We start from the raw sequence: 25,005 nt of genomic DNA, 5'->3' as shown, positions 1-25,005 counted from the left end.
CAATTTGAAAGAGAAAAAGATTAAATATATCAAAATATGCTGAAAACACTCAGTTTTTCCTGAAAATAAAATTCAGTAAAATCAAGAAATAATTAAATATTATAGATTAAAAGTTTCAGCTGTTAAAATTAGAAACAAAAGAACCACATAAGATATTTTCTGTTTTAGTAACTGCATATATATCTTCATATATACTTTTCAAGAGTAATCTTATTAAAATATATTATAAGAATTTAACAAATGTTTCAGTAATGTATTTTTCTATTAAATGTACACACATACATATAAATATTTAGGAAGAAACTATATCATCTTCTGGTTATAGATGACAGAAAGAATCTGATAAGGTCATAGTCTTTCATTTGACCTTATATAGAAATAACGGGAAAGTAATGAGACATATATTTTTAATCATTTTGGTATATAATTGGGTCAGGTTTTATTTTCAGTGCTTATTCATAATTTCCTGTTAGCAAGATAAGCTAGTTACAAGAAAAATAAAGTAATTTAAAATTAATACTTGATATGAGGCTAGAATATGTCTTTATAAAAATAAATATCTAAGTAATAGATCTTTTATTTCCTAGACGAGGTAGATAAATTAAAATATTCTAGAACATGATCTGTGCTTTAAAAAAAAAAGAGAAAAATAGCAATCACCAATTCAACCTGTATGAATCAAATAGCTGGAGAGTTTTCTATTTTTGACATATGTACCATATATTTCAAGTACAAGGCCTCTGTAATACAGTTTCTACTCCCCAAAACCTTGGTAAGTTGAAATTCATATTTTTCATTTATTTACTCTTTATTTAATCTACCTAGGGCAACTTTGCTATTCAGGTCAAAGACATGTGCAATTAAACTAAAGATTGCTAGTTTTTAAATTTTTTGTGTTTAAGTGGTAGTTTCCCTTCATATACCTTATCTAGTAAAATACATTAGGAAAAGATGTTATACCACAAATAATTATTTAGATGATGAGTTAATAAAAATTTCAAGGTCTGCTAAAGAATTATGAAGCTCCTCATTCATATCTTGACTTCTAAGAAAACTTTTAAGAGTATCTAAAGCAGTTATGGCCTCATTTTTTGATGGTAAAGGGAGCTCAGTTCCTAGAGATCCACCATCATCCTCTTCATCAGAAGTATAAAGCCCAGTTTCATCTGATTTACTCTCTTCGGTCCATACAGAATCACCTTTTGGTGCCGCTTCGCAGGTCTCCAAATCATCATCGAGGGCAGCATACTCTTCTAGAGATAAACCTTCAGGAAATTCCACACCTGCTGCCTGAGCATGGGCAACCAAATCAAGACCAGTGTCTGTCTCTACATTTGTCTTGTCACTTTCTCCCTTTTGAGATTTGAATCCTGCCTCTTCATAGCTCTTAACAATAGTCTCGGGGGTTACAGCCCTCCAGCAAAGGTGCAAAGTATCAACTGCGTCTAGTAGGGAAAATGTAAATTCTTTGCTGCCTTCAACAGAGCTTAAAAATTTTTTGATAAGACAATGTCGATATTTGATTTTAAGGCTTTTAATAACACCTTGTTTCATAGCTATAAATTTGGAAGATACACATGATGGAAAGAATGCTAACTCAATGGACTTTAGGTTCTTTACCTCTGGATGTGAAGGAAAAGAATCAACAAAGATCACCACTCTTCGTTGCTGGGCTTGAAATTTCTCATCGAGCTTCCGCATCCATTGTTCAAATACATCTGACGTCATCCATGCCATCCTGTTAGCTTCATAACACACAGGCAATGATTTTATACCTTTGAAACAATGTGGATTTCTGTGTTTTCCAATGATGAGCAAAGGAAGTTTCTCTGAGCCATCCATGTTTGTCCCAACCACTAGAGTTATTCTGTCTTTGCATAACTTTCCAATCGAGCAGGTTTCTCCTTTAAATGCAAATGTATTTGTAGGTAACATTCGATAAAGCAGCCCGGTCTCTTTTATATTAAAAACATTTTTAGGATGATAATCATTTAAATAATAAGGAAGTACATTTTGGTGCCAGACAGTTGAAGGGTCTACTGAAACCCCTGTAGCTTCCACAGGTTGAGCTCTGAATACTAAACCGTACCTGGATTTAAAGCGATCCAGCCAACCGTTACTGCACTTAAAATCATTATGTCCCAGTTTCTGTGCAAAATCATTAGCTTTTAGACGTAGCATTGGACCATTAACTGGTACATTTAGACACTGAGCAATTCGATACCACCTCATTAATGCCTCTTCCAGATCTGTGTAAAAAGCAGTTCTCAGTCTTTTTCTCTTTGGATCAAATCTCAGAGATTCAAAGGCTTCTAGAACTTTGTCTTTATTCTTCATAATAGAAGACAGTGAATTTTTCTTTATTCCATATTCAGCTGCAATTTCTGCCTTTTTCTTGCCACTTTCTACTGCGTTTATAATGTCGATCTTTTCTTCAATGGATAAACTTTTCTTTTTCTTCACTGTTACGGGCAGAGTCGAGGCATCCACAGAAGCTTCTGCCATCTCAACCGGTGCTTATGTAGAGATTTCTCGTCTTCCTGGTGTCTGTTTCTTTAAATTTCTTTTCCAAAATGATACAAATTGCTGTTTTCTATCCCGCTTCATATATTAAAAGTTGGCAAGTGTCTATTAGTCTTAATTCTCAGGAAATTGAGATGTAAATATATTTTTTCAAAGGTTCTGAATAAGGAAAATGTTATATGCAACTAGAATATTTTAGAAGAGAAACTTCCTTCCCAGGACCTGTGCAGCTCAGTTTATAGTTTATTCAGAGTTCCAGAAGTCAAGCTAAAATAGAAATCTCATTATGTCAAACCTGTCCAGTCCTGCTGATATATTTTTGGAACTTCAATCCTTTAAGATGATCCATTTTATCCATGCACACTCAACCTCCTATTAATTCTCCACAGAAGGCCTCAGAGATAAGAAGGAATAGCATTCAGTAATTTTCATGCAAAATGTTACCCATTAATTTCCAAGTCTCTTCAGGGTAGAGAAGAAAGTGGTAGACTCCTTCTAGGACCTGATGGTATATCTTCTGCCTCTTGAAAATGTAAAAAAAAAAACAAACAACAACTTATTTTAGCAATTATGTGTCAATCGAATATCAAAAAGAATATTTATACTAATTAGTTATGCTTTTAATAATAAAGAAAAGAATGGGACCATGTTTCTGAAAATATAATAACCAAAGCTTCCAGGAGAAAGGCTTACCTCCTCAACGGCCTCGGTAAAAAGCCCTGTAGCTTTGCTCTATGCGTTTGAATTCTCACTTGCTTTTGAATGTTTTGTAATATATACTTTCAAAATAATTCAGACAGACTTAATCTGTTTTAAAAATGGGCACTTACCAAAATTAAAAAACTAAAAATTATGCTGGATAGATCTTTGGTGGCTATTTTTCACATGAAGTCATAGCCTGCCCCCTCTGACTCCTCTAAAAGAAAAACATAGTCAGACAGTAGTCACAAGGTTCAACTTTTAATAGCACATGGGAGACAGTGTCTCCTTTATAGGAGTCTGGTAGAAAAGGCTTCACTAAAAATCAAAACAAGTGATTCGATTACAAATTTTAGAAATCCAAGTCTTATTTTATCTAAATGCTTACAAACCTAGTAACTTTTCCATCAACTTGACACACCAGCCAGACACGCAGAGGCCAGAAATAGTTGACAAAATGCATAGGAATAAGCAAATTCTTACAAGGGTATAAAGCAGAAAAAGACCTAGACTAAGAGTAAGAAGGAGAGTGACCATGGGTCTTACTGAATGTCGCAGGACCTCCACTTCCTTATCTGTAAAATAGAGCTTATTATAGTGTAAGGATATGGGCTTTGGTGCCAGCCACACCTGAGTTGACAAGTGATTCTGCCATTTAGTACTCACGGGATCCTGGGTAGATTACTTAACCATTTGAAGCTTCAGCTTCCTTGTTTGTAAAATAGGTGTAACTACAGCCCCTACCAAACAGGGTCATTGCACATTCAATGAGATTCAACGAGACAGTGTGAAGTGTTCAGCCCAGTATTTAGCACCTTGCAAAGTGTTCAGTGAATGCCTGGTCATGATCTCGTTATCATTATTTTCTCTCTAACGTCCCTTTGGCTGTGTCAGTCTACACAATTCAAAGATTTTACAAGATCCTACTTGCAAACTGAAGCAAGAATCCCACCTTAAACATATACTGAAAGCAGAGATCTTCTTAAATCAAACAGTACTGTGAGAACAGTCACATGGACCAGATAAGCTTGCCCCTACCTTCCCAGGTAGCACCTACTATACCAGAATCCACAGGCTTCGGGCCTCCTGCAGGCCAAGGTAACAAGCTAATTTGATGAGCAGGTGTTACTGCTGTGTGATATAGTGTGGGCACTCCATTCCTCTAGTTTTTCTCTTCTCCCAGGTTTCAAGATGTCATATGCATTTTTTGCACAAAATTTTTTGACAAAACTTTTTGTCAAAATTCCTCCGCCTTTGTTGTCTAAAAAAAGTAATTTTTATCATAGGAATTACAACCAGTAAAGGATTTTCATTGTTGTTGTTGTAAAAAGACTTTAATAATAATTATGATAGCCCAGGGCTTTATTTTCCAAACACCTTTACTTCCTGTATTTCAAACAACTCAGGAGGAAGATAAAACTGAATTTCAAAGCTCATGTAGTTATAACGTGGTTGAGGGCACTACCATAAAATCTACCATTCTCTTCACTATATTACGGTGCCTTTGGATCACACTGGTGTGGCCTCCTTTGATAATAGTTGTACACTCTGTGTCCCCAGCACCCAACCAAGGCAGCATTTGCAATGCCTATCCAAAACCCAACAACAACAACAACAAAACAACATCAAACCTCTACAGAAGAATAGGCCTTTATGAATTCTGTGAACACAAATAGCAACCATATCCCAACGTTAGGGTGGGCTGACCTTTCTAAGTAAATAAGCTTTGAGCATTCAATTAAAACAAACAAACAAACAAACAAACAAACAAAACAAATTTGCTCATATATGGGACCTCCCTATACATATTTCTGCAATTCCCTGTAAATCTACAATTACTTCAAAATAAACATTTTTAAATTTTAAAAAATTTAGAGAGAGAGCATGCAAGTGGGAGTGAGGGGCTGGGGGGGGGGATGTGGGGGGTGGAGGGAGGGAGCGAATCTTAAGCAGTCTCCACGCTCAGTGTGGAGCCTGATATAGGGGTTCGATCCCGTGACCCTGAGCCAAAATCAAGAGTCAGATGCTCAACAGATTGAGCAAACCAGGTACCCCTCAAAATAAACATTTTTAAATATCTTGCTCTTATTAGGAAGATACCAACCTTTAGAAATTGAGGTAGCAAGAAACAATTTTTTAAGACAAAACCACACAGAACTACTCTCCAAGAGAAAAAGGGACTCTCCCAACTTCTCCCTTCCTTCTTTCTTCTGTTCTTTCCTTTCTTCTTCTTTTCTTCCTTCCTTCCTTTTTTCCTTCTGCCTTATTTCATTTGTTAGAAATAAACCCTCTCATCTCAAATAACAAGGATTAGAGAAAAAATAACTTGAATTTCCTCCTTCACTCCCTCTTAAATAAAGCAATATAATATACACAGAGATTAGTGATTATCTTGATCAAACTGAAAATAATGATGTTCATTTAGGAAGATCTTAGTTGTTTTCTGAGAGTTAACAGTATATATTTCCTTCTAAAACAAGAGTGAAACCTATAATTTTCCATGGTAATATACAATATATGTTTATACCCGAAACAACCACATTTCTGATGCTGAGCCAGACAAGCCAGACTTCTTTTCCCTAGAAAAGAACAAGGCACCAATACTGCTTAACCAATGAAGACAACATTTTCCATTCTCGCACAGTATAATGTCTGGGATATTTCTTGCAGGGAGTAATGGCAGTAGCTAATATTTCTCAGAAGTACCCATTCTCTCAATTATGCTCATTAATCATTCTACTCCATGAAAATATTACAGCAGAAAAATACCATACACATTAGATACTATTTTCTCCATGTCAATGGTAAAGCTACCTAAAGAAAAAGAATTGGCAAGTCACTAAAAAAGACTTACCAAGTGAACTCCAAGTAAAGGAAACAATAATCAATTCTACTGGTAATAAGAGAAATGTAAATCTTCTTTCAAACCAGGAGATACCCTTTTTGTTTTTTGTTTTTGCCTACCAGAATGGCAGTATCTAGTGTTTGCCAGAATATAACATAGGTTGTGAGGCGGTATATAAATGGGTACAAAGCTTACAAAGGGCAAATTAGTAACATGATACAAAAATCTAAAAAATGTGCATCACTTTTATCCAGCAAGTCCATGCCTAGGATTTTATCCCCAGATAATAATTTGAGATGCAAAAATAATCTATCTTACAAATTTATTCATTTCCTATTTCTGCATTTAGTAGCTTAAAACAATACCCTCTTATTATCTCACAGTCCTGCAGGTCAGAAGTCCAGGTGAGCTCAACTGGGTCCTCTGCTTAGGATCTCACAAGGCAGAATCAAGATGTTAGTCAAATGGGACTTTTATCTGGAGGTTCTAGGGAAGAATCTGCTTGCAAGTTCATTCAGGTTATTTGCAGAATTCAACTTCTGTGGTTGTAGGACTGAGGTCCCTGAGTTTTTGATGGCTGTTAGCAGAGACTGCTCTCAGCTCCTGGAGGCCTCCTTCAGGTCCTCGACTGTGGCCCTTTTCATTTCAGCAACAGAGAACCTTCCTCCTGTCAAATCTCTCTCATGCTTCGAATCTCTCTGCCTTCTCTGGTGCAACCAGCAGGAGAAAACTCTCTGCTCTTAAAAGGCTCATGCAATCAGTTTAGGCCCATCCAGATTATCTCCCTGTTGATGAACTTAAAGTCAACTGGTTGCTTCTGCAAAATCCCTTGTACATGTAAGAAAACATTATAATGAGAATGATATCCTATCATGTTCAAATGAGAGGGAATTATACAAAGTGAGAATCACTGGAAATCACAGAATTTTACCATACAACAATATTCCTCCCACTGTTGTTTTAATTACAGACAAAATGGGAAAGAACCTAAATGTGTAGCAAAAAGGATTAGGTAAATAAATTAACAAATATATATGCTAAAATACTACTGAGCCACTGAAGGAGAGTATTTCATGATTGGAAGAAAATTCCATAATATATTCAGTGAAAAAAGCAAAATACAAAACCGTATGCCAACAAAACCAACATACACTGAAAGTTACATGAGGACAGGGGCTCATGGCTATTCCTACCGTGTTTAGTACTCAGCAAACAGTAGGTTCTAAATCACAATTTGTTAAATAAATGTAGAAAAATATATATTTATAGAAAAAACACATTGACAAAAATGTTCAGTGTTAATTCTAGATAATGGAATTATGGATAACTTCAGTTTTTTTCTCTTTGTAGTTAAAACAATTTCTACTCTTATGTTCTAATCATACTACTATTCACAGGCTTCTTAAATGTTCCATTTATCAGTACCCTCCAACACAGGGTTTGTTTCCAGAGAATTACATTGTGCAATCATTAACACAACATGTCTCCATGAAAAGGGAGCTGATGATAGAGAGTGATAAAATTATTGTGACATTACCAGAATCCCCCTAGAAAAGATTTGAAGGTAGCACCTCTTACTTTCTCTTGAGAAAGTATTATTTGTAAACAATATAAAGTATTTAACATCTAAAGCAAAGAAAAAAAGTTGAATGCACATTTAATTCATTCAGAAAGGAATAATATTCTTTAACCTGTTGCCCTCTTTCCTTCTTGGTCAATAAATGAAATATAGACCGTCAGAGTTCCCCCATAAGCCAAGTGAAAAAGTGGCACCTGATTTTGCAAAAGCTGAATAATAGCCAATAGCAGTACAAAGGTAAATGAGTAGATAATCCCCATATCATAAACATATATGGCAGACAACTATTACCTTTTTTCTTACCTCTCCAAACACAGATGTCAATTTAGAGAAAAGTAGTAATCTTCTATTCTTCCTAAAGAGAATGGGCAGGCAGAATTCCCCAAACTCTAGGGCAAAGAAAAAGAGAGAGAGAGAGAGAGAGAGAGAAAAAAGAGAGAAAAGAAAGAGAGAGAGAGAAAGGAAGGAAGGTAGGTCTCCATCTAAGCAGTTAGATTTAAAATAAGAGCTTTCTGTTAGAATCAAAAATTTCCCCCAATCAAAAAATACCAGCTTCTGCTTTCTTTTTCCAAAATAAAGTTCATAGTATTTCACTGTGTTCCATCACCAGCTGAAGTAGCTTCCAGTGTTTTCTTTGAGCCAACCTACATTCTAATTTCCCTCGGAGCAGCAGAAGTCATGGGAAGATTAATCCTGTGTGTCGCCCTGTACTATGCATGAGGACTAATCATGCACAGTACCAGAAATGCACTGACCAAAGTACCTAACATGATTAACAGCACCTTCACTAAACAGAAATTAGGATGAGTTCCAAGTGGTTCCAAGTCCATCAGAATCTCTAGCAAAACCGCCAGCAGCTGCCAAGGAAACTATCCAGCTAAGGACAAATCATTAAAGCAAGCGTCCACCCTTCCAATGTAAGAAACACCTCTGAGCCTAACAATTTAATAACTAGACGGATTCTAACGAAGTTAAGCATTCCTGAACTCAAGAGACACCTGGCAGGAATCGTTAAGACACCAGCCAACTCAGTCACGTACAGGTCATTCAAGCACGACTGAGCTCAGCCATGCACCTCTTCCTAGTCACCCTTCCAGAACTCTAAGAATACTTGCACTTTACTACTATGCTCCATTCTGTTCCTATACAAGAACGGCAGTAATTATTCTAGATTGGGATCCTTTTCTTAGAATTGAAAAGACTAGCAGGATGGCTCTAAACAGAAAACTCCACAGTGGGCTATAGAACTGAAGATACAGTTTAAGTGAACTAGCATATATATTTGCTCTTCTCTTTTGTTAGGGACAGAGCCACTTAAGATAAGGGTCCTTTATACATAGATTTACATTTTGGGACTTGAGTACTGTTTTTGTCAGAGGAAGTCTCCTGGAGATCTCGGCTGATAAATATTGTTATTCACTTCTGACACATTTGCGTTGTCGTGGGTATTAACCATTTATGGCTATGGGGAAGATATTTGTACAGGGATATACGATTCACTATGCTGAAACTCCCTAGAATTTGTAAAGGCAGAATTCTGCCTTCGGGCACTTAGCCACTAAAAATGTATCATCAACGAATATGACAAATAAAGGAGGTAAGAAGTACGGTCTTTAGACCGTAAATGAATGGTAAATTCTACGGAATGCACTGTTACCCTTCGCATTTCTACAAGTGAAGTGGTAAAAATGAGCACCCAAGGCTGTCAAAGGAAATGCAGTCCGGAGCCTTGAAGGGGGATGAATGTGGATGGATCAACTGTGTGTACTGTAGGCAAACGAGCTTCAGGTATGTCTAGCACCACTACACAGCCATACATTCCCTCCATTCAGTTCCGGGGATGGGGAGAGCATCCAAAGTACAGGTTGGGGTCTCAACTTAGTAAACTACAAAGGGCTCTGAGAAAAAGGATTGTTCGGCGGTTTCCGTAGAGAGAGGGCAGTGATCTGCTTAAGAAGAAATGGGACGGGCAAATAAAGCAGAAATCAGTCATACGGATAAAGAAAGAGGAGCAGGAAAGAAAAGTATCCGGGATCCACCGCTAGCGAGAGAGCAGTGCAGAAAGTGATCACAAAGACAGCAAGTGACAAGAACTCAGGGATGCCAGGCTTGGGGGTCTGGTCTTCCTGAAGTGGGTGGACGTGAGCGACGCAGCCGGAGTGGGGCGCTCCAGGCACTGGGGAAGCGATTGTGGGGCGCCCGCATCCCGTCTGTTCCCTTAACCCCGCATTCCCTCCACCCTCCCACCCGCCGCGGGACTGAAACAACCTTCTAAGTGCTCTCCAGCAGCTGAGAAAGAAGCTTTGGCTCTCCTGTGGTACGCGTGGCAGCGAGCTACGTCCACCTCCACCTTCCCGCCGCCGGCTCACCATCTGCAGGGGGAACGCCTAACGCGTGAGGCTGGGGTGTATAAGTAAGAAAGAAGGGATGCTGAGGGCTTCTGGAGACCTCCGACCACTCAAGACCAGGCCCGCGCGCGCCCTTCCGCAAGCTCCCAGCTCTGGCAGATGCATCGGGACCCGCGCGCACACCCCTCTGTGATCCGGCCGGAGCCAGAAAATTACCCGGGCAACGGCGCCGGCGGAGCCCCGGATGTGGTTGCTAGGGCCGCAACGGGAGGGGCGGGGCCAGCCTCCAGGAGTGGGGCGGAGGAGGCCTCAAGGGAAGCGCGCTGGCACCACCGAGATGTGGCTGGGCCGGGCCAGATTGAGGGAGAGAGAGGCCGTCCAGGGCCAAGGACAACGCTACTTCCGGTCTCCTCACTTCCGGCTCCGCTGCTCTCTGTGCTGGTGCTGCAGGCCGGGTTGAGAGGCAGCCGGTCTGTGTGTCCTCGGCGGTTGGTCAGTGTGAGGCGGTGACAGCTGCAGTTGCTCCCCGCCCCCGAGGATCCGAGGTGCGTGGGGGGAGGGGAAGAAGGAAAAGGCCTAGGTCGCGTTTCCGCTCACTTCTTGCCAGGTTTGAGGCTATTCCGGAGAGCAGCGGCAAAGATAATCCTCGACGTGAGAGCTGCCGGGTTCCCCGCAGACAGGTGAGGGCGGTGCTGGTCCGCCGGGAAAGAAGTGGGAGGGGGGTGGGGGTGGGAGGAGGAAGGCTGGTCTGAGGTAGTTGGCGGGGGTGGACACATTGCTTGTGGAGCTTGCCATTCCAGACTTTTCACTAGACACTTCTGCCCCTCGTCTGTGACATATCTGCCCAAGTATTCGGCATTTGGTTTCTGCCCCGATCCCCGGTGTCCCGGAAACAGCGGGTGGAAAGGGAAGACTGGCCCTTGCAGGGCTGCGCCCTCTCATCTTTGCATGCATTGGGTGGGAAAAGGGGTGGCAGGATCCAGGTCTTTCTCGGCTAAGTCTCGAAGTGGGCCACCTTCAGGTTTGGTGTCCAGTCTTTATTTTTCTCCTCCGCTCACTGCATCCCCTACTTCCTCTCTCCCGCAGTGAGAGGAATGGAGATAGTTGGTAGTCTCTCCAAGAAGTTCACTGGGCAGTGGTGCAGGGAGGAGCCTTGCCTAAGAAATGTCCCAAGTCTGACTGTGCTTGTGAGGACGGCCAACGAATGCTGGAGTTTGGGAAGGAAGTCGTGCTGTCGTCTTCTCATCCGTTCCTTTTTGCCAAGTTACTGTTTACGTGTCTAGGAAGAGGAAAGAGGTTTTTGTTCTGTTTTGTTTTGTTTCAAAGAACAGCTTCTAGACGTTTTCCCTTTTACTTTATTACTTCCTTTGTTTTGCTTTCATCTCCCTCTTGTACCCATTGATCTCAAAAAGTTTGTAGTTGATACTTCCTACAGATCCTTAAGCCACCCCCTTTTAGGATTTCTGTACCCTCCCTTTGTTTTCTCCTAGATTAAAGTACATGATTTCTCTTACTTGGTTCTTTTTTTGTTTTAAGGTTTATTTATTTACCTTAAGAGAGCGCGTGCTCGAGCACGAGTGGGGGAGGGGCAGAGAGAGACGGAGGGAGAGTATCTCATATAGGCTCTGCGCTCAGAGCTGGACTCTGGGCTCTGTCCGACCAGGGCGAGATCATGAACTGGGTCACACCAAGAGTTGGATGCTTAACTGACTGAGCCACCCAAGCACTCCATCTAACTCAGCTCTTTTCTGATAAGGAAACATGGAATATTTACAGGACTTTTCATAAACTTGTGCTTTGACCTACAGGGGTGTGCTAACATTAGCCGTTTAATTAACTTCATTGGCATGGAAATGTGCACCAGAATTGGTTTTGTTAAAACAGTCCTGTGTTAAGGCTGCAGGCCATTTCATTGCTGCTGTCTCAGAGTGACCACAATGGACTGTGTGTTAATACTGCTTTAACTCTACGTTTCTTGTTTGTCCCATGGTTTTTTGTTTTCCTTGCTCAACATGACCAACGCCCTCTCCCAACCACCACATCTAATGCTCATTACCTGAGAAAATAGAAAATATTTCTGATTTTATTTTTTGTATGAAAATCTCTGCCTCAGTTACTTTCATTCCTTTTCAAATTGATAAATTAGTTTGCCTTAATCATGAGTTATGCGTGGGGTCCATGGTCTAGAAGTCTGTAACTTTCAGGGGTCTTCCTAATCCCCACCTTTTAAAGTATGTGCAGTTTTGTTTGAATGCATTTTGGAAGGAGGTGGGGGGATTGTCCATTTTAAAACAAATTCTTAAGAAGTACATAACCTCCAGATAGGTTAAAAACTATTCCTTAGTGTCTTGTTTAAGTTAATGACAACTTTTTTTTGTGGAGCTTTTTATTTTTTCAAACTGTAAATAGCTTGTATTGGGAGAGTAGAATGCAGAGATTCTAGGCTTTAAACTGAAATCTCTTAACTACTTCAAAACATCTGCGTTTCTAAATTCCTTCCTAGACCTAGAGAAGGAAGTAAGACTGCCTACTTACTTAGTTCCTGATTTGTGGTTTTGAGGTTTCTTTTTAGGGATAGCTGTTTGTGGCCAATGCTGCGGAGATCCAATGGGTTTATAAGTTAATGTGTTTATTATTATTTAATACGTATTAAATATCACCATCCTACTTGGTACAGTTCAGAATTAAAAAATTACATTTTGGTTATCCTATGCTTTCATTTTCTTGTTTTTTACTTGAGGCATTATTTTAGACTTTGGCTTTGCTAGGAATGGCAAATAAGATGGTTTAGTAGTGTGGTTCATAACTTTTGGTATGTTGCTGCTTATCTAGTCATCCCTTTTCCCTCTAGTCTATATCAGGTATTTTAATGATTGTTCTTTCATGTAAAAAAGTTAGTATCCCTCCAAATGCAGTACGAGTTTAGAGTGTGTACTTGAACTTACCGATTTGGTTGCCAAGTGTTTATTGGTCGAGGGTTGAAGTTGTAAAATGTTTGACACTTGCAGAAACCTATACAGCTTGTCATAAGCTCATGCAGAGCAACTAGATTCTTCTCACAAAGTAAGAGAACTTCCTGCTGTCTAGCATCCTCACTTGGGGGAGAAGAAAACATAATTTCATAAAGAGAGGATTATGCTAAATTAGCTTCTTTCTAAAAAGGTAATGACAGAGTCAGAAGATAGGTTATATCTGACACCATACCAACAGTTAACATTTGTTTGCTTACTATGTGCCGGGCCTTATGCTAATTGCTTTATGTGATTATCTCATCTAATCCTCACAGCAACTTTTACGGGGTGGCTAAAATCCCCATTTTTATAGATGAAGAAACTGAAACTAAACAATTAACTGAGGCCAAAGGAATCTGCTCAAAATTACACTGATGGAGCCAGGATTGAACCTAGTAGTAGACTAGTCTAGTCTAGACTGCTTCTGCTGTGTTTCCGTTACATTGTTTTTGGCATGACTTCGGGATATCTCACTTGATTTCTCTATCAGCTGTTAAGAAAAGAATATGTTTTCCCTTAATAATCTTCAGTAGATGAACACCTTGTTGAATGTCCTATCTAAAAGTATGACCAAAAGAAATGAACTTGGAGAAAGCTTATGGAGTGTTATTTGGTAGAGTTTTCCCATCAGGATGGATATAAATCTGTGTGTATATGGAGTGTATGTGCATTTATGACATGAAGAGTGGTAAATGAGAAAAAGGTTTTAAGTAATAAACTTGGCTTTGTGAGATTCTGGAGGTATAAATACATTTGAGAATGATCAATTTGGGATGGAGAAAGGAATAAACTCAGGATGAAGGAAAGAATAAGAATAAATTCAACAGGGAATTTAAGATAATATGGCCATGTATGAAAAAACTAACAATGTATGTACACACTGGAAAGAGTAGTTCTACATAATGAAAGATGATGATTTAGGGACCATGACAGTCTAAAACTATGCAGCAGCATTAGTTCTAGGATGTATGAAAAAGACTATAAAACGAAAGAATCTGAAAATAATCTTGTTATCTTTGGCCTACTACCTTTAGGCAAGCATGGAAGCCACTGAATTCTCAGATTCTTGCAGATTCTCAGCTGTTTTCTACAAAAATATATGTTTTCTTTTTCCTTTATTCCTTTTCTCTTTCTCCTATCTCTGATTCTCTTCTCCATGACTTCTAAACCTTTGTCTTGCGGTGGTCATAGATAGGTGTTACTGGAAATTGCTCTAATCTTTTGTGAAAATATGGCAATATCTTTGCCATATTCTCATCTAAGAGTTTTTTATTTTGTTTCATTTTTGTATATCTCTGATAACATTGGACTAAACAGCTCCTTGATCTTCTTTAGCCCTTTAGGGAACTGCGAGGTACTGTTTTTGAAGCAGGATCGTAAGAACAGTGATGAAGCCTAAGTCATACAGAGGAAAGAGTCAGTTAGCCAACTCCAGTTTCTGCTAGCATGCGATAGTATTTTAGAGCAAGGCTTCCAAATTGTTCTGCATCATGGCACACATAGAAAATGAATATGTTTGTAGGGCAGACTATATTCAGGCTCTCTCTGGTTCCCTGAAGGCTGAGGGGGCAGTCAGTATTTCAGCACATCTGTAATTCATTCTCGGCATACTCATTGGAAAGCTTTGTCTGGGACAAGAGGAATATGTTACTCTTTGTTTAATACCTTCTGTTTATTTAGCATCTAATAATTTACAAAGCACTTTGATATACTCAGTTTTCTATACTTTCATATACTCAGTTTTCATATACATAGTTTTATTCTAGCCATATCAAGTGGATATGATAATATTACCATGTTAGAAATGAAGAAATTGAGATTTTAGCTAAAGTGCTTTGTATAAGGTCACACACCTAATAAGGGATGGATCAGGAGTTCAAATCCCAGGTGGAAAGAGTCCCTAGGGGTTAAATCAGTGGCATGTAGCCTCCAGGATGGCCAGCCCCCTATCTGTTTTGTTTGAGTGCTACTACCTTCAGGGCACGTAGAGCAGTCCTAAGTCCATAATAGTTGTCGTTTATTAAGTGCTACTTTGGCTAGGCATTATGCTTTATAGATACTGTATATTAAGTATTCTTATTTTCTATTAACAAATGAAGAAACAGGTACACAAACCAGCAGAAGTAAGTAGTCCAAGGTCACCGGCGCTGTAAAAGGAGAACCACAGACTCACAATCGCAGTTGCTCTACTCCAAAGCTTGTACTCTTTTCATGATAGTGACTAAATGATTTCATGACATTGTGGGGTACAGATTGGGTTCCAGTTAAAGTGTGTGACATTAGTGGCAAAGGGTGATGGTAATAAAGGGAGACAGGCGAGTGGACTGTGTTTATTTTTGGCAGGTTCAAGGTTGAGTTCTGGAGATAGTGGCTGTCTAAAAGGATTTCCGAGGTGTTTGGAGATGGGGGTGGGAGAGAAGAGTAATGTGATAAAACTCAGAGAATAACTTGGGCCATTGTGCTACAAGTACTTCTAGCAAAAGTGTTAAAAATACAGATCCTCTTCAGATATGAGTAAATGTTAATTGCAGATTATTTCTTAAAGATAGATGTACAGAGGGGCGCCTGGGTGGCGCAGTTGGTTAAGCGTCCGACTTCAGCCAGGTCACGATCTCGCGGTCCGTGAGTTCGAACCCCGCGTCAGGCTCTGGGCTGATGGCTCAGAGCCTGGAGCCTGTTTCCCATTCTGTGTCTCCCTCTCTCTCTGGCCCTCCCCCGTTCATGCTCTGTCTCTCTCTCTGTCCCAAAAATAAATAAACGTTGAAAAAAAAAATTAAAAAAAAAAAAAAAAAGATAGATGTACAGATTATTTTTATTTTGTTCTTTCTGTATTTCCTAATTTTTCTATGTGGCATATTAATTACTTTTAAAATTCAAAATATGTTTAATTATACAAGTAATATATATTCTTGAAACTAAAATTCGAATAATGTAGTGGGCAGATGGAATGAAAGTTTCTATCACCCACAACCGCTCACAGTTAATTTGCAGGGTAGTTGTTGGGGATTAGATGAAATAGATGAAGAAGTTCTAAACCAGCTCTAATACTGTAGCCACTAGCCACGTGTGGGTATTTAAATTGGTTAAAATAAACTAGGATTAAAAATTCAGTTCCTCAGTCACACCAGTCATATTTCAGGTGCTCAGCGGCCACATGAAGCTAAGCGGCTACTTTATTGGACAGCACAGGTATAAAACATTCCCAACAATGTTCGCCAGCCATGCTAAAACCTTAAAATACCGCATGATTAGTGACATAATTACTGTACTATTGAACCAAGATTTTAAAAAACTCTCTATTTCCCGTGGTGCCTAGCAGTTTTCGTTTTAGCTGATGAAATATCATTGCCATGTTCTCTCTCAGCTTTTGTTTTAATTAAATCCAGATGGTCAAAGTCTAATGTTTTTCTTGGATATTTGGGGATTATAGTTAGCTGCTTTTCTAGGCTAAAGACGACAGCTTTTCTAAGGGTGTGTTTTCGATCTCCTCTGTGCTCTAGGCCTGTATATCTTGCTTCCTTGTTGGCACCCTCTGTTGAATATATTAAAGTTCTCTCAAATACAATATGTTTACAACTAAATTGATTTCCCCCCTCACTCCCACACAAAACAAAACAAAACAAATGTTCATTTTTCTTTGCTCCTTATTTCAGTGAGTGACTCTATTTATCTTTCCAGTTATGCAAAACAGAAAATTAGGAGTGATCCTTAATAACTCCCTTTCCCAGTTACCGTCAACAAGTTTTATTACTCTTACTTTTTGAATATCTCTTGAATCTGTTTACGTCTTTCCATTTCCACTGCTACCACTTTAGTTTTTACCATCATCTTGCCTGAAATTTCTTTAGTAGCCTCCGTTCGTCTCTGCTCACTTCTATTTTGGCCCCTCTCTAATCCATTATCCATCTTGGAGGCATAGTGGCTTATTTTGAAACATGCATCTGATTGTCACTTCTCTCTCCTCCCCAATCTTTCTATGACTTCCCATTGCTTCTAGGATAAAAATAAAACTCCTTAACAGTGCTTAACTCATCCTCACCCTCCAGCCTCATCATTTACCATGTTCTGCTTAACTCTCCACTTCAACCATGCTGGCCACCTTTTAGTCCTTTGTACTTGTCTTGCTCCTTGCCATTACAAGGCTCCTTATTAGCTCTTAACTATCCTTCACACTTCAACAGAAGTTTTGTATCCTTAGGGAATGCTCTAACCACCCAGATCATACATTTACCACAGTTACAGTTTACATTTTGTGTGTGATTATATGCCTCCAAACTCCATGAAGATAGGGACCAAATCTTACATTTTTTTTTGGCTTGTTCTTAAATCCCTATCTTCTAGCTCAGTACCTCATGCCTAAATATTGTTTGAATTTCCAAGTATATAGTATTAAAGATTTCACTTCATGAAGTTTTAGACTACAGGATTTTGAATATAACTATTTTTATTTTTTAAAAAAATGTTTTTTTTCAACGTTTTTTATTCATTTTTGGGACAGAGAAAGAGCATGAACGGGGGAGGGGCAGAGAGAGAGGGAGACACAGAATCTGAAACAGGCTCCAGGCTCCGAGCCATCAGCCCAGAGCCCGACGCGGGGCTCGAACTCACGGACCGCGAGATCGTGACCTGGCTGAAGTCGGACGCTTTAACCGACTGTGCCACCCAGGCGCCCCTATTTTTAATATAGTAGTTAAAATAGTAGTTAAATTGAGTTACACTGTCTCTTAAGTGTATGAAAAATTTTAATAATATAAGTTTATATTAATTATTAAAAACTATAACATATAACGCAGTATTCTTAGATTATTTTATAATAAGTTCTTATTTTAGAAAAATTTTAGATTTTTAGAATTATTGCAGATAGTGTAGAGATTCCTGTATACCCCATGCCCAGCTTCCCCTGTTATTAACGTACTGCATTAGTGTGGTACATTTGTCACAATTCATAAACCAGTGTTTATATGTACTAATGTTTGTTCAGATTGCTTCAGTTTTCTCCTAATGTCCTTTTTCTGTTCCAGAATACCACATTACATTTAGTTGTCATGTGCCCTTTTGGTTTTGACCAGTTCTCAGACTCTTTGATTTTGATTATAAGTTGATAGTTTTGAGAGTTACTGGTCAAGTATTATGTAGACTGTCCCTCAATTGAGGTTTGTCTGGTGCTGTTCTTAGGATTAGACTGGATAATATGTTTTTGGGAGGAAGACCCACAGGAATAAAGTGACATTCTCATTATATAAAGAGTATGTTTATCAGTGGTTATCAGTGGTTGTTGTTGACTTAGTCCCCTGGCTTGAGATTGGGTTTATTAGATTTGTCCTCTGTAAAGTTACTCCTTCCCCAACCTTTGCATATTGTACTTCTTAGAAAAAAGTCACTGTGTGAAGTACATGCTTAAGAAGTAGGGAGTTATATTCCACCTTCTTAACAATGCAGTATGTACATAAATTTTTTGGAATTCTTTTGCAAGGGAAATTTGTCTCCTTGTCCTCATTTGTTATTTAGTCATTTATTTATATGAATATTGACTCGTGGATATTTATTTTATACTTTGAGTTATATAATCCAGTAGTACTTTATTTTGTTGCTTAGATTACTCCAGCTTTGGCTATTGGGAGCTCTTTCGGTTCATTTTTATATTCCTTTGACATATCCCTATCGTTGTGAGGATTTTGTTGTTTGGTTTGTTGTTGGGATTTTTTTTAGCACATCTTTACTTTCTGGCACTACAAGATGTTCAGGCTCATCTTGTATATTTCCTGCCCCAGGCCTAGACTCAGCTATTTCTCCAAGAAGTGCTGGTTCCCTTTACTGGAGAATGGTATTAGAAACCAATATCTGGGCACTATGTGTGCTCATTCTGGCTGCAGTTGCTTCTAAGAAATATACACCAACTCATGTAAATACTCGCATCTATAAATTTTTCTATATGTTACTATCTGTGTCTGTGTTTAAGCTGTATTCTTACTTTATTTATTCTGAAGCTTTTTTCCACTGAAAAAAATATTGAGGAGTTTACTTTATATAGTTTTGGGAATTTAGTTACAGAATTAAAGTAACTCCGCAGTTCTTTTGGTTCTTGGTTGGCCTCACTGCTAATATTCTGGAACGCAACTAGTTATCTATGAAGAATTCAGGAAGTACTTTAGTTTTGAGACTCTTATCATTTTACTTCTCATTAGTTTCTCTGAAACACAATCTAAATGGGGAAAATAAGACTTTCCCAGTTAATTTTATTACTTGGTTGAAAGTTAGTAATGATGGCGGAGATGGGAATAGTTGAATATTGATTTTTATTTATTATTATTTTTTAAGTTTGTTTGTTTGTTTTTAGTAACCTATACACCCAGTATGGGGCTCAGACTCATGACCCCAAGATCAAGAGTTGGATGCTTTTCCAGCTGAGCCAGCCAATCACCCCTGAATATTGATTTTTAAATTGTTTCCCATTATTACCTGTAACGGGGAATTAACTATATTTTGTCAAAGCTTTCTACTTTTGAATTGTCTAGACTGACGGGGAATTAACTATATTTTGTCAAAGCTTTCTACTTTTGAATTGTCTAGACTGATGAGCAATGTAATCTTAACTTATCACTAAAAGGACTTGTAGGTGTATGGTAAAATAGCTTTTACAGATATAATTGTTGACATAAGGCAGCAGCATAATGTAAATGATTTGTTATTATATTTCCTTTTATTTAGTTATTATACTTATGAAAGGGAATGTAATTGTACTTTGAACATATTGTGTTGTAAACCATTTTTAGTTCAGTATCATTTGCATTAGATAGTAGGGGAAAGGATTTTTTCCTTACGTTAAAGACTACTGTCATAAAAAAGAAAATTAAATTGTTTTGACTACAGCAGAAAGCTTCTGTATTTTAGATGTTATTTTTCAACTCTGAACACATGTAGTTACTTAATGTCACTATATGTTTTAACTAAGTTTTTTTATTGTAAGTTAGTTCAACTTTAAAATTAGTATTAAATTATGAAATTAAAACAAGTCTTTCCATTCTGTTTATTCATAAGCGAGAAAAACTAGACATATTCTAATAAATTCCATCAAGAATGAAAGAAATAGAGTAACTTTCTTTAATATTTAGCCTGGTAACCAGTCTCTGGAATATCAGCAATACAATAGTCTAAAGAAACTAAGCAAATTTAAATTAAAGCAAGCCCAAGTTTTGCTACTTTTGCTTTCAATTTTCTGTATTTACCTCCTTAGCATTGTCCTTATCTCACCAGTTAGAACTCCTTGGTCACATATATTAATAATTATTTATAGTATTTCTCCAACGTTTTTACTAAAGTACCTCTAGAAGGAAGTATCCCTCTTCAGATGTTTCTTTCTTCCCCCCCCCCGATGTTTCTTTAGAGACACATATTTTTTTACAAAACTTCAAGAAATTTCTTAGAAGACTTATGTATATTGTTTTATTCAAGTGAATTTTGTTTTAGATCCCATAATATTATAGTACTTATTTTAATAAAAAGAATGTAAATTCTCATTCCAATATGATGTGCCATATTTATCCTATTTACCTCTGCCCTGTTTCTATTTGCCTTCCTGTGCCTTGAGCACACCATTTCAGACTCTGTGTGGTATGTGAGTACCTTAATTTGAAAAATTCATGGTTTCTGTTTAACAATATCATCCCATACATACATCCTTTAGTGTTAGACTTCTAACTTCTAGTCTTTAACTCATTGGCAACATGGAGACTGTAAATGTAGTTTTTTCTTTTCTGGCATCCATAGAATCTTCTATTTCCTCTTCCAGTATCCTGGCAAATTTGGTACCTTCTGGCCTCTCTTTCTTGGGTCCTTAGGAAGAACCTAAACGCAATTAAGTATTATAGGGTATAGAATTCTCCCTCATTGAATTCTGGTTAAAGTTCTTATATAAATTCCCCTTGGATAGATCTAGTTTATTCAGTTTATAGAAATTAAAATATGATTTTAATAATAAAATAAAAAATAATCCCAGACAGTTGGATGAATTATAAACTTCAGGTGATATTATTTAAGCACTTTTTCTAGTGCTCATTAATAATTCACGCCAAAGGTCATTTGTTCTTAACACTCCTTAGTTAATGAGTACCTCTGGCTGATTTATAGAATCAGAGCCCCAGAGATGACCTGAAGCATTTTTGGCCTGCAGTCTAAATTTGCTTAAGAGGCTTGAGCATTAATGGTAGTTTTGAAAGAGTAGCTTATCATTCTATTTTGAAAACAGTTTTTAAAGATAACTGAATATGTGTAAAGATCAAAAACCATGTATCTTAAACAGTACAAACTAGAAGTCATTAACTTTTTAAATCTTTTTGTTCCCCATGTATATTAGTTATCAAACTTTATGAACAAACTTCTAAAAAATAAATATGAAGTAGGTCAGAGCATTTAAAGACTATCAATAAAACACAGATTATTTAGTACCTATCTCTGTAATTCTCAGAAATTTGATTTCCTGTTTCTCTCTATGTCCAGGGTTATTTGACCTTTTCTTCAGTTGGATGATAATGATATATTTTCCTAATTAATGCTACTGATTAATACAGAGAAACAGATGATAACTTCTATTTCATAAGAAAGTAGAAGACAGCGAAAGTGAATTGCCTTAACTTTCTTCTGTTTTCTATTCCACTCTTTGCTATCTCCAGGGGTTCCTTCCTTTCCTTCCTCCTTTTCATTCTTCCCTCAGTGGAAGAGGTTTCCTACTTTTATCTAAGGGTAATTCCTCAACCTTTGTTCAGAATTTCTTTCTGTTTTTAAAAAACTAATTTTGATCTAATTTTAGACTTGCAAAAATAGTGCAGTTTCCTTAGATTCTTCACCCCACTTCCCTGAATGCTAACAGCTTACATAACTATAATTATCAAGAATAGGAAACTAACATTGGTATCATATTATTAACTAAACTACAGACCTTATTAGAATTTCACTAAATTATCAGTTGTCTTTTTTTCTGTTCCAGGATCCTATCTAGGACACATGACACTTTTAAAGAGTATTGATCAGTTACTTTGTGGAGCATCCCTTAGTTTGTGTTAGTCCAGTATTTTCTCATGATAGGCCTGAGCTTATGCATTTTTGGCAAGAATATCACAGAAATGATGTGTCCTTCTCAGTGCAGTGTTTCAAGGGGATTATGATGTTATATCTTACTACTGATAATTACTTGATCACTTGGTTAAGTTATATCTGTTGAGTTTCTTCACTACGAACCATTATTTCCTTTACTGTCTTTCCCTTTTCAGTTTGTAAGTACCTTGTGGGAGATACTTGGAAATTATGTAAACCCTGTTTCTCCTCTCTAACTTTTGCCTTCTAATTTTAGCATCTATCAGTGGATCTTGTCTGCAACATTTATTACTGTGGTATTTGCCAGATGGTGATTCTGTTTCCCTCTTTTCTATGTTTATTAATTGAGACTTTGTCATATGGAAGTGTTGCATCTTTACCCCCATTTACTTATTTATTTGGCTATTTATATCAGTATGGACTCACTTGTCTTAATCTGTGGGTCTAAATACAGTATTATCGTAAGTTATTTTGTTGCTCAGTTTGTTCTAGCATTGGCCTTTAAGGGTTCCTTCAGGTTGGCTCCTGTATTCTTCCAACAGGTTCTCATCTTTTTTTTTTTTTTTTTTAAACTTCTCCTTCCTTTCTGACACCAGAAAATGTTCCAGACTCATCTTGTATTTTCCCTGCTCCAGCCTTAGAATCAACCAATTCTTCTAAAAGTTACAGTTCCTTACTGAAGAATGGTATTTAGAGGGGCACCTGAGTGGCTCAGTTGGTTAAGCCTCCGATTTTGGCTGAGGTCATAATATCACAGTTCATGGGTTTGAGCCCCATGCTGGGCTCTGTGCAGACAGCTCAGAGCCTGGAGCCTGCTTTGGACTCTGTGTGTGTGTGTGTATGTGTGTGTGTGTGTGTGTGTGTGTGTGTGTGTGTCTGTTCTTGTATTTCTTTTTGCTCTAATGAACAGAAACATGTATTTTCTTTTTTTTTTTTCAACGTTTATTTATTTTTGGGACAGAGAGAGACAGAGCATGAACGGGGGAGGGGCAGAGAGAGAGGGAGACACAGAATCGGAAGCAGGCTCCAGGCTCTGAGCCATCAGCCCAGAGCCCGATGCGGGGCTCGAACTCACGGACCGCGAGATCGTGACCTGGCTGAAGTCGGACGCTTAACCGACTGCGCCACCCAGGCGCCCCGAAACATGTATTTTCTTATATTCCCTTTGTTCTTACATGAAGGTAGTATACCTATAAGTATTTTTGGGCTTTGTGTTTTTTTCACTTAACAGTATGTCCTGGAAATCACTCCATATCATAGAGATCTTCCTCATTTTTTTAATAGTTGCATAGTACTCTATTCTTTGGCTGTGCCATGGTTTATTCAGTCACTTTCCTATGTATAGACATTTAGGCTGTTTCCAATATTTTACATTTATGAAGAATACTGCAATGTCTATGTATTTTTGTATTGCTGGAGGTATATTCCTAGGATGGATTCCTAGAAATGAGATTGCTGGGTATAGCAGTAAATGCATATGTGATGATGATCTTAGGCATCACTAAAGTTGCCTCCAGAATGGCTGTGCCAATTTGTATTCCCATCAGCACTGTATGAGAGTCCTGTTTTTCCGTACTTCCTCACGAACAGAAAGTTTTGTTATATTTAAAATTTTTTTGCCAGTCTGGTAGGTAAGAAATGGTTATCTTGGTGTTGTTTTAACTTGCATTTCTCTAATTATGAGTGAATTTGAACATTTTTATATTTTGGAGGGCCGTTTTAATGTCTTTCTGTGTGTGTGTGAATTTTCTGTTCATGTCTTTTTCCTGCTTTCAATCTGGTTTTTGAGTTTTTTCTTTTTGTTTTTAAGAGTTCTTTACAGTAATCTCCCTTTATCTGTGGGGGATACATTCCAAAACTGCCAGTGGATGCCTGAAACTGGGGATTGTACTGAACCCTTTATATACTGTGTTTTTTCCTACACATACATACCTATGATGAAGTTTAATTTATAAACTAGGCACGTTAAGAGGTTAACAACAACAATAATAAAATAGAACAGTTATAACACTATATGGTAATAAAAGTTTTGTGAATGTGGTCTTTTTCTTTCTCTCAAAATATATTATACTGTATTCACCCTTCTTCCTATGGTAATGTGAGATGATAAAATGGCCATGCGATGAGATGAAGTTGAAGTGAATGATGTAGACACTGTGATGCAGTGTGAAGCTGCTATTAATTTTTTGACAACATATCAAGAGGAGGATAATGTGCTAATCGACCATAGTTGACTGTAGGGAACTGAAACACAACTAATATCCCTAATATGTACAGTAGTCTCCCTTTAGCTGCAATTTTACTTTCTCCAATTTCAGTTACCCAAGGTCGTGATTGGAAATCATGTTGAGAAAGTCTCCCTTAGTTCCCTTTTCCTTGAGTACTGAATTTTGAATGGATGTTGCATTTTGTCAAAAGATCTCTCAACATATGTGAAGAAAACTGTGTTTTTTCCCTTAGGTTTAGGAATACAGTATATAGTAATAGATTTCCTAATTGAGCTAGTTTTGTATTCCTGGGATAAATCCCAGTTGTTCATGTTGTATTATTTTCTTAATGTGGTATTGGGTTCGGTTTACAAACTGAAATTGTAAAATTGTTCCCTCCAGTGTATTTCAAAAGTAAAAATTTGTTTCTTTGCATTATAATACCTAACGTGGTATCTTGTAATTATTTATCTCTGTCTCCTTGATTAGATTCAGAGTACTTGCAGACTGTGAATTCGATTTTACTCTTCTTTCTCCTTAGTGCCTAGAAGAGTTCTTCATGTATAGTTGGCATTCTGTAAATGTTGTTGCATAACTTAGAAGCAGAAATAGCTCAAACTTTTTATTTAATGAAATCTGGGTATAGTGTTTCACTTCGAGAATGAATAGTCATGTCTGTGTTATCAATATGAAAGAGCACTGG

General features: G+C 37.7%; 2 protein-coding genes across 8 annotated transcripts in view; one reads left to right on the top strand and one right to left on the bottom strand.

Annotated features, from left to right (window-relative positions):
• Positions 1-222: 222 nt before the first annotated feature.
• Positions 223-10,395, bottom strand: TIGD4 (tigger transposable element derived 4). Of its 3 annotated transcripts, none has more exons than XM_030312903.2 (2): positions 9,915-10,395; positions 223-3,439 (listed from the first exon to the last, which is right to left on the bottom strand). In XM_030312903.2, exon 2 carries the CDS (start codon positions 2,503-2,505, stop codon positions 970-972), a length of 1,536 nt encoding a protein of 511 aa, XP_030168763.1. In that variant the 5' UTR covers positions 2,506-3,439; positions 9,915-10,395; the 3' UTR covers positions 223-969. The 3 variants fall into 3 exon arrangements, with proteins under 3 accessions (XP_030168763.1, XP_030168765.1, XP_030168764.1); XM_030312905.2 differs by having other exon boundaries at positions 223-3,046; XM_030312904.1 differs by lacking the exon at positions 9,915-10,395 and having other exon boundaries at positions 223-3,046; positions 3,354-5,103.
• Positions 10,396-10,397: 2 nt separating this feature from the next.
• ARFIP1 (ADP ribosylation factor interacting protein 1) overlaps positions 10,398-25,005 on the top strand; it is a 122,850-nt gene continuing 108,242 nt past the window's right edge. For 2 of the 5 annotated variants that reach the window (XM_030312909.2, XM_030312907.2), the window contains exon 1: positions 10,414-10,539. The gene's annotated coding sequence lies outside the window, so the exon portion shown is untranslated. Of the gene's footprint in view, positions 10,675-25,005 lie in introns of all 5 variants that reach the window. The other 3 variants (XM_030312911.2, XM_030312906.2, XM_030312908.2) reach the window with 3 other exon arrangements.

The sequence above is a fragment of the Lynx canadensis genome, chromosome B1 (genome assembly GCF_007474595.2).
Source record: "Lynx canadensis isolate LIC74 chromosome B1, mLynCan4.pri.v2, whole genome shotgun sequence".
In the NCBI taxonomy this organism is placed as follows: domain Eukaryota; kingdom Metazoa; phylum Chordata; class Mammalia; order Carnivora; family Felidae; genus Lynx; species Lynx canadensis.
This window is presented reverse-complemented; position numbering and strand designations above follow the sequence as displayed.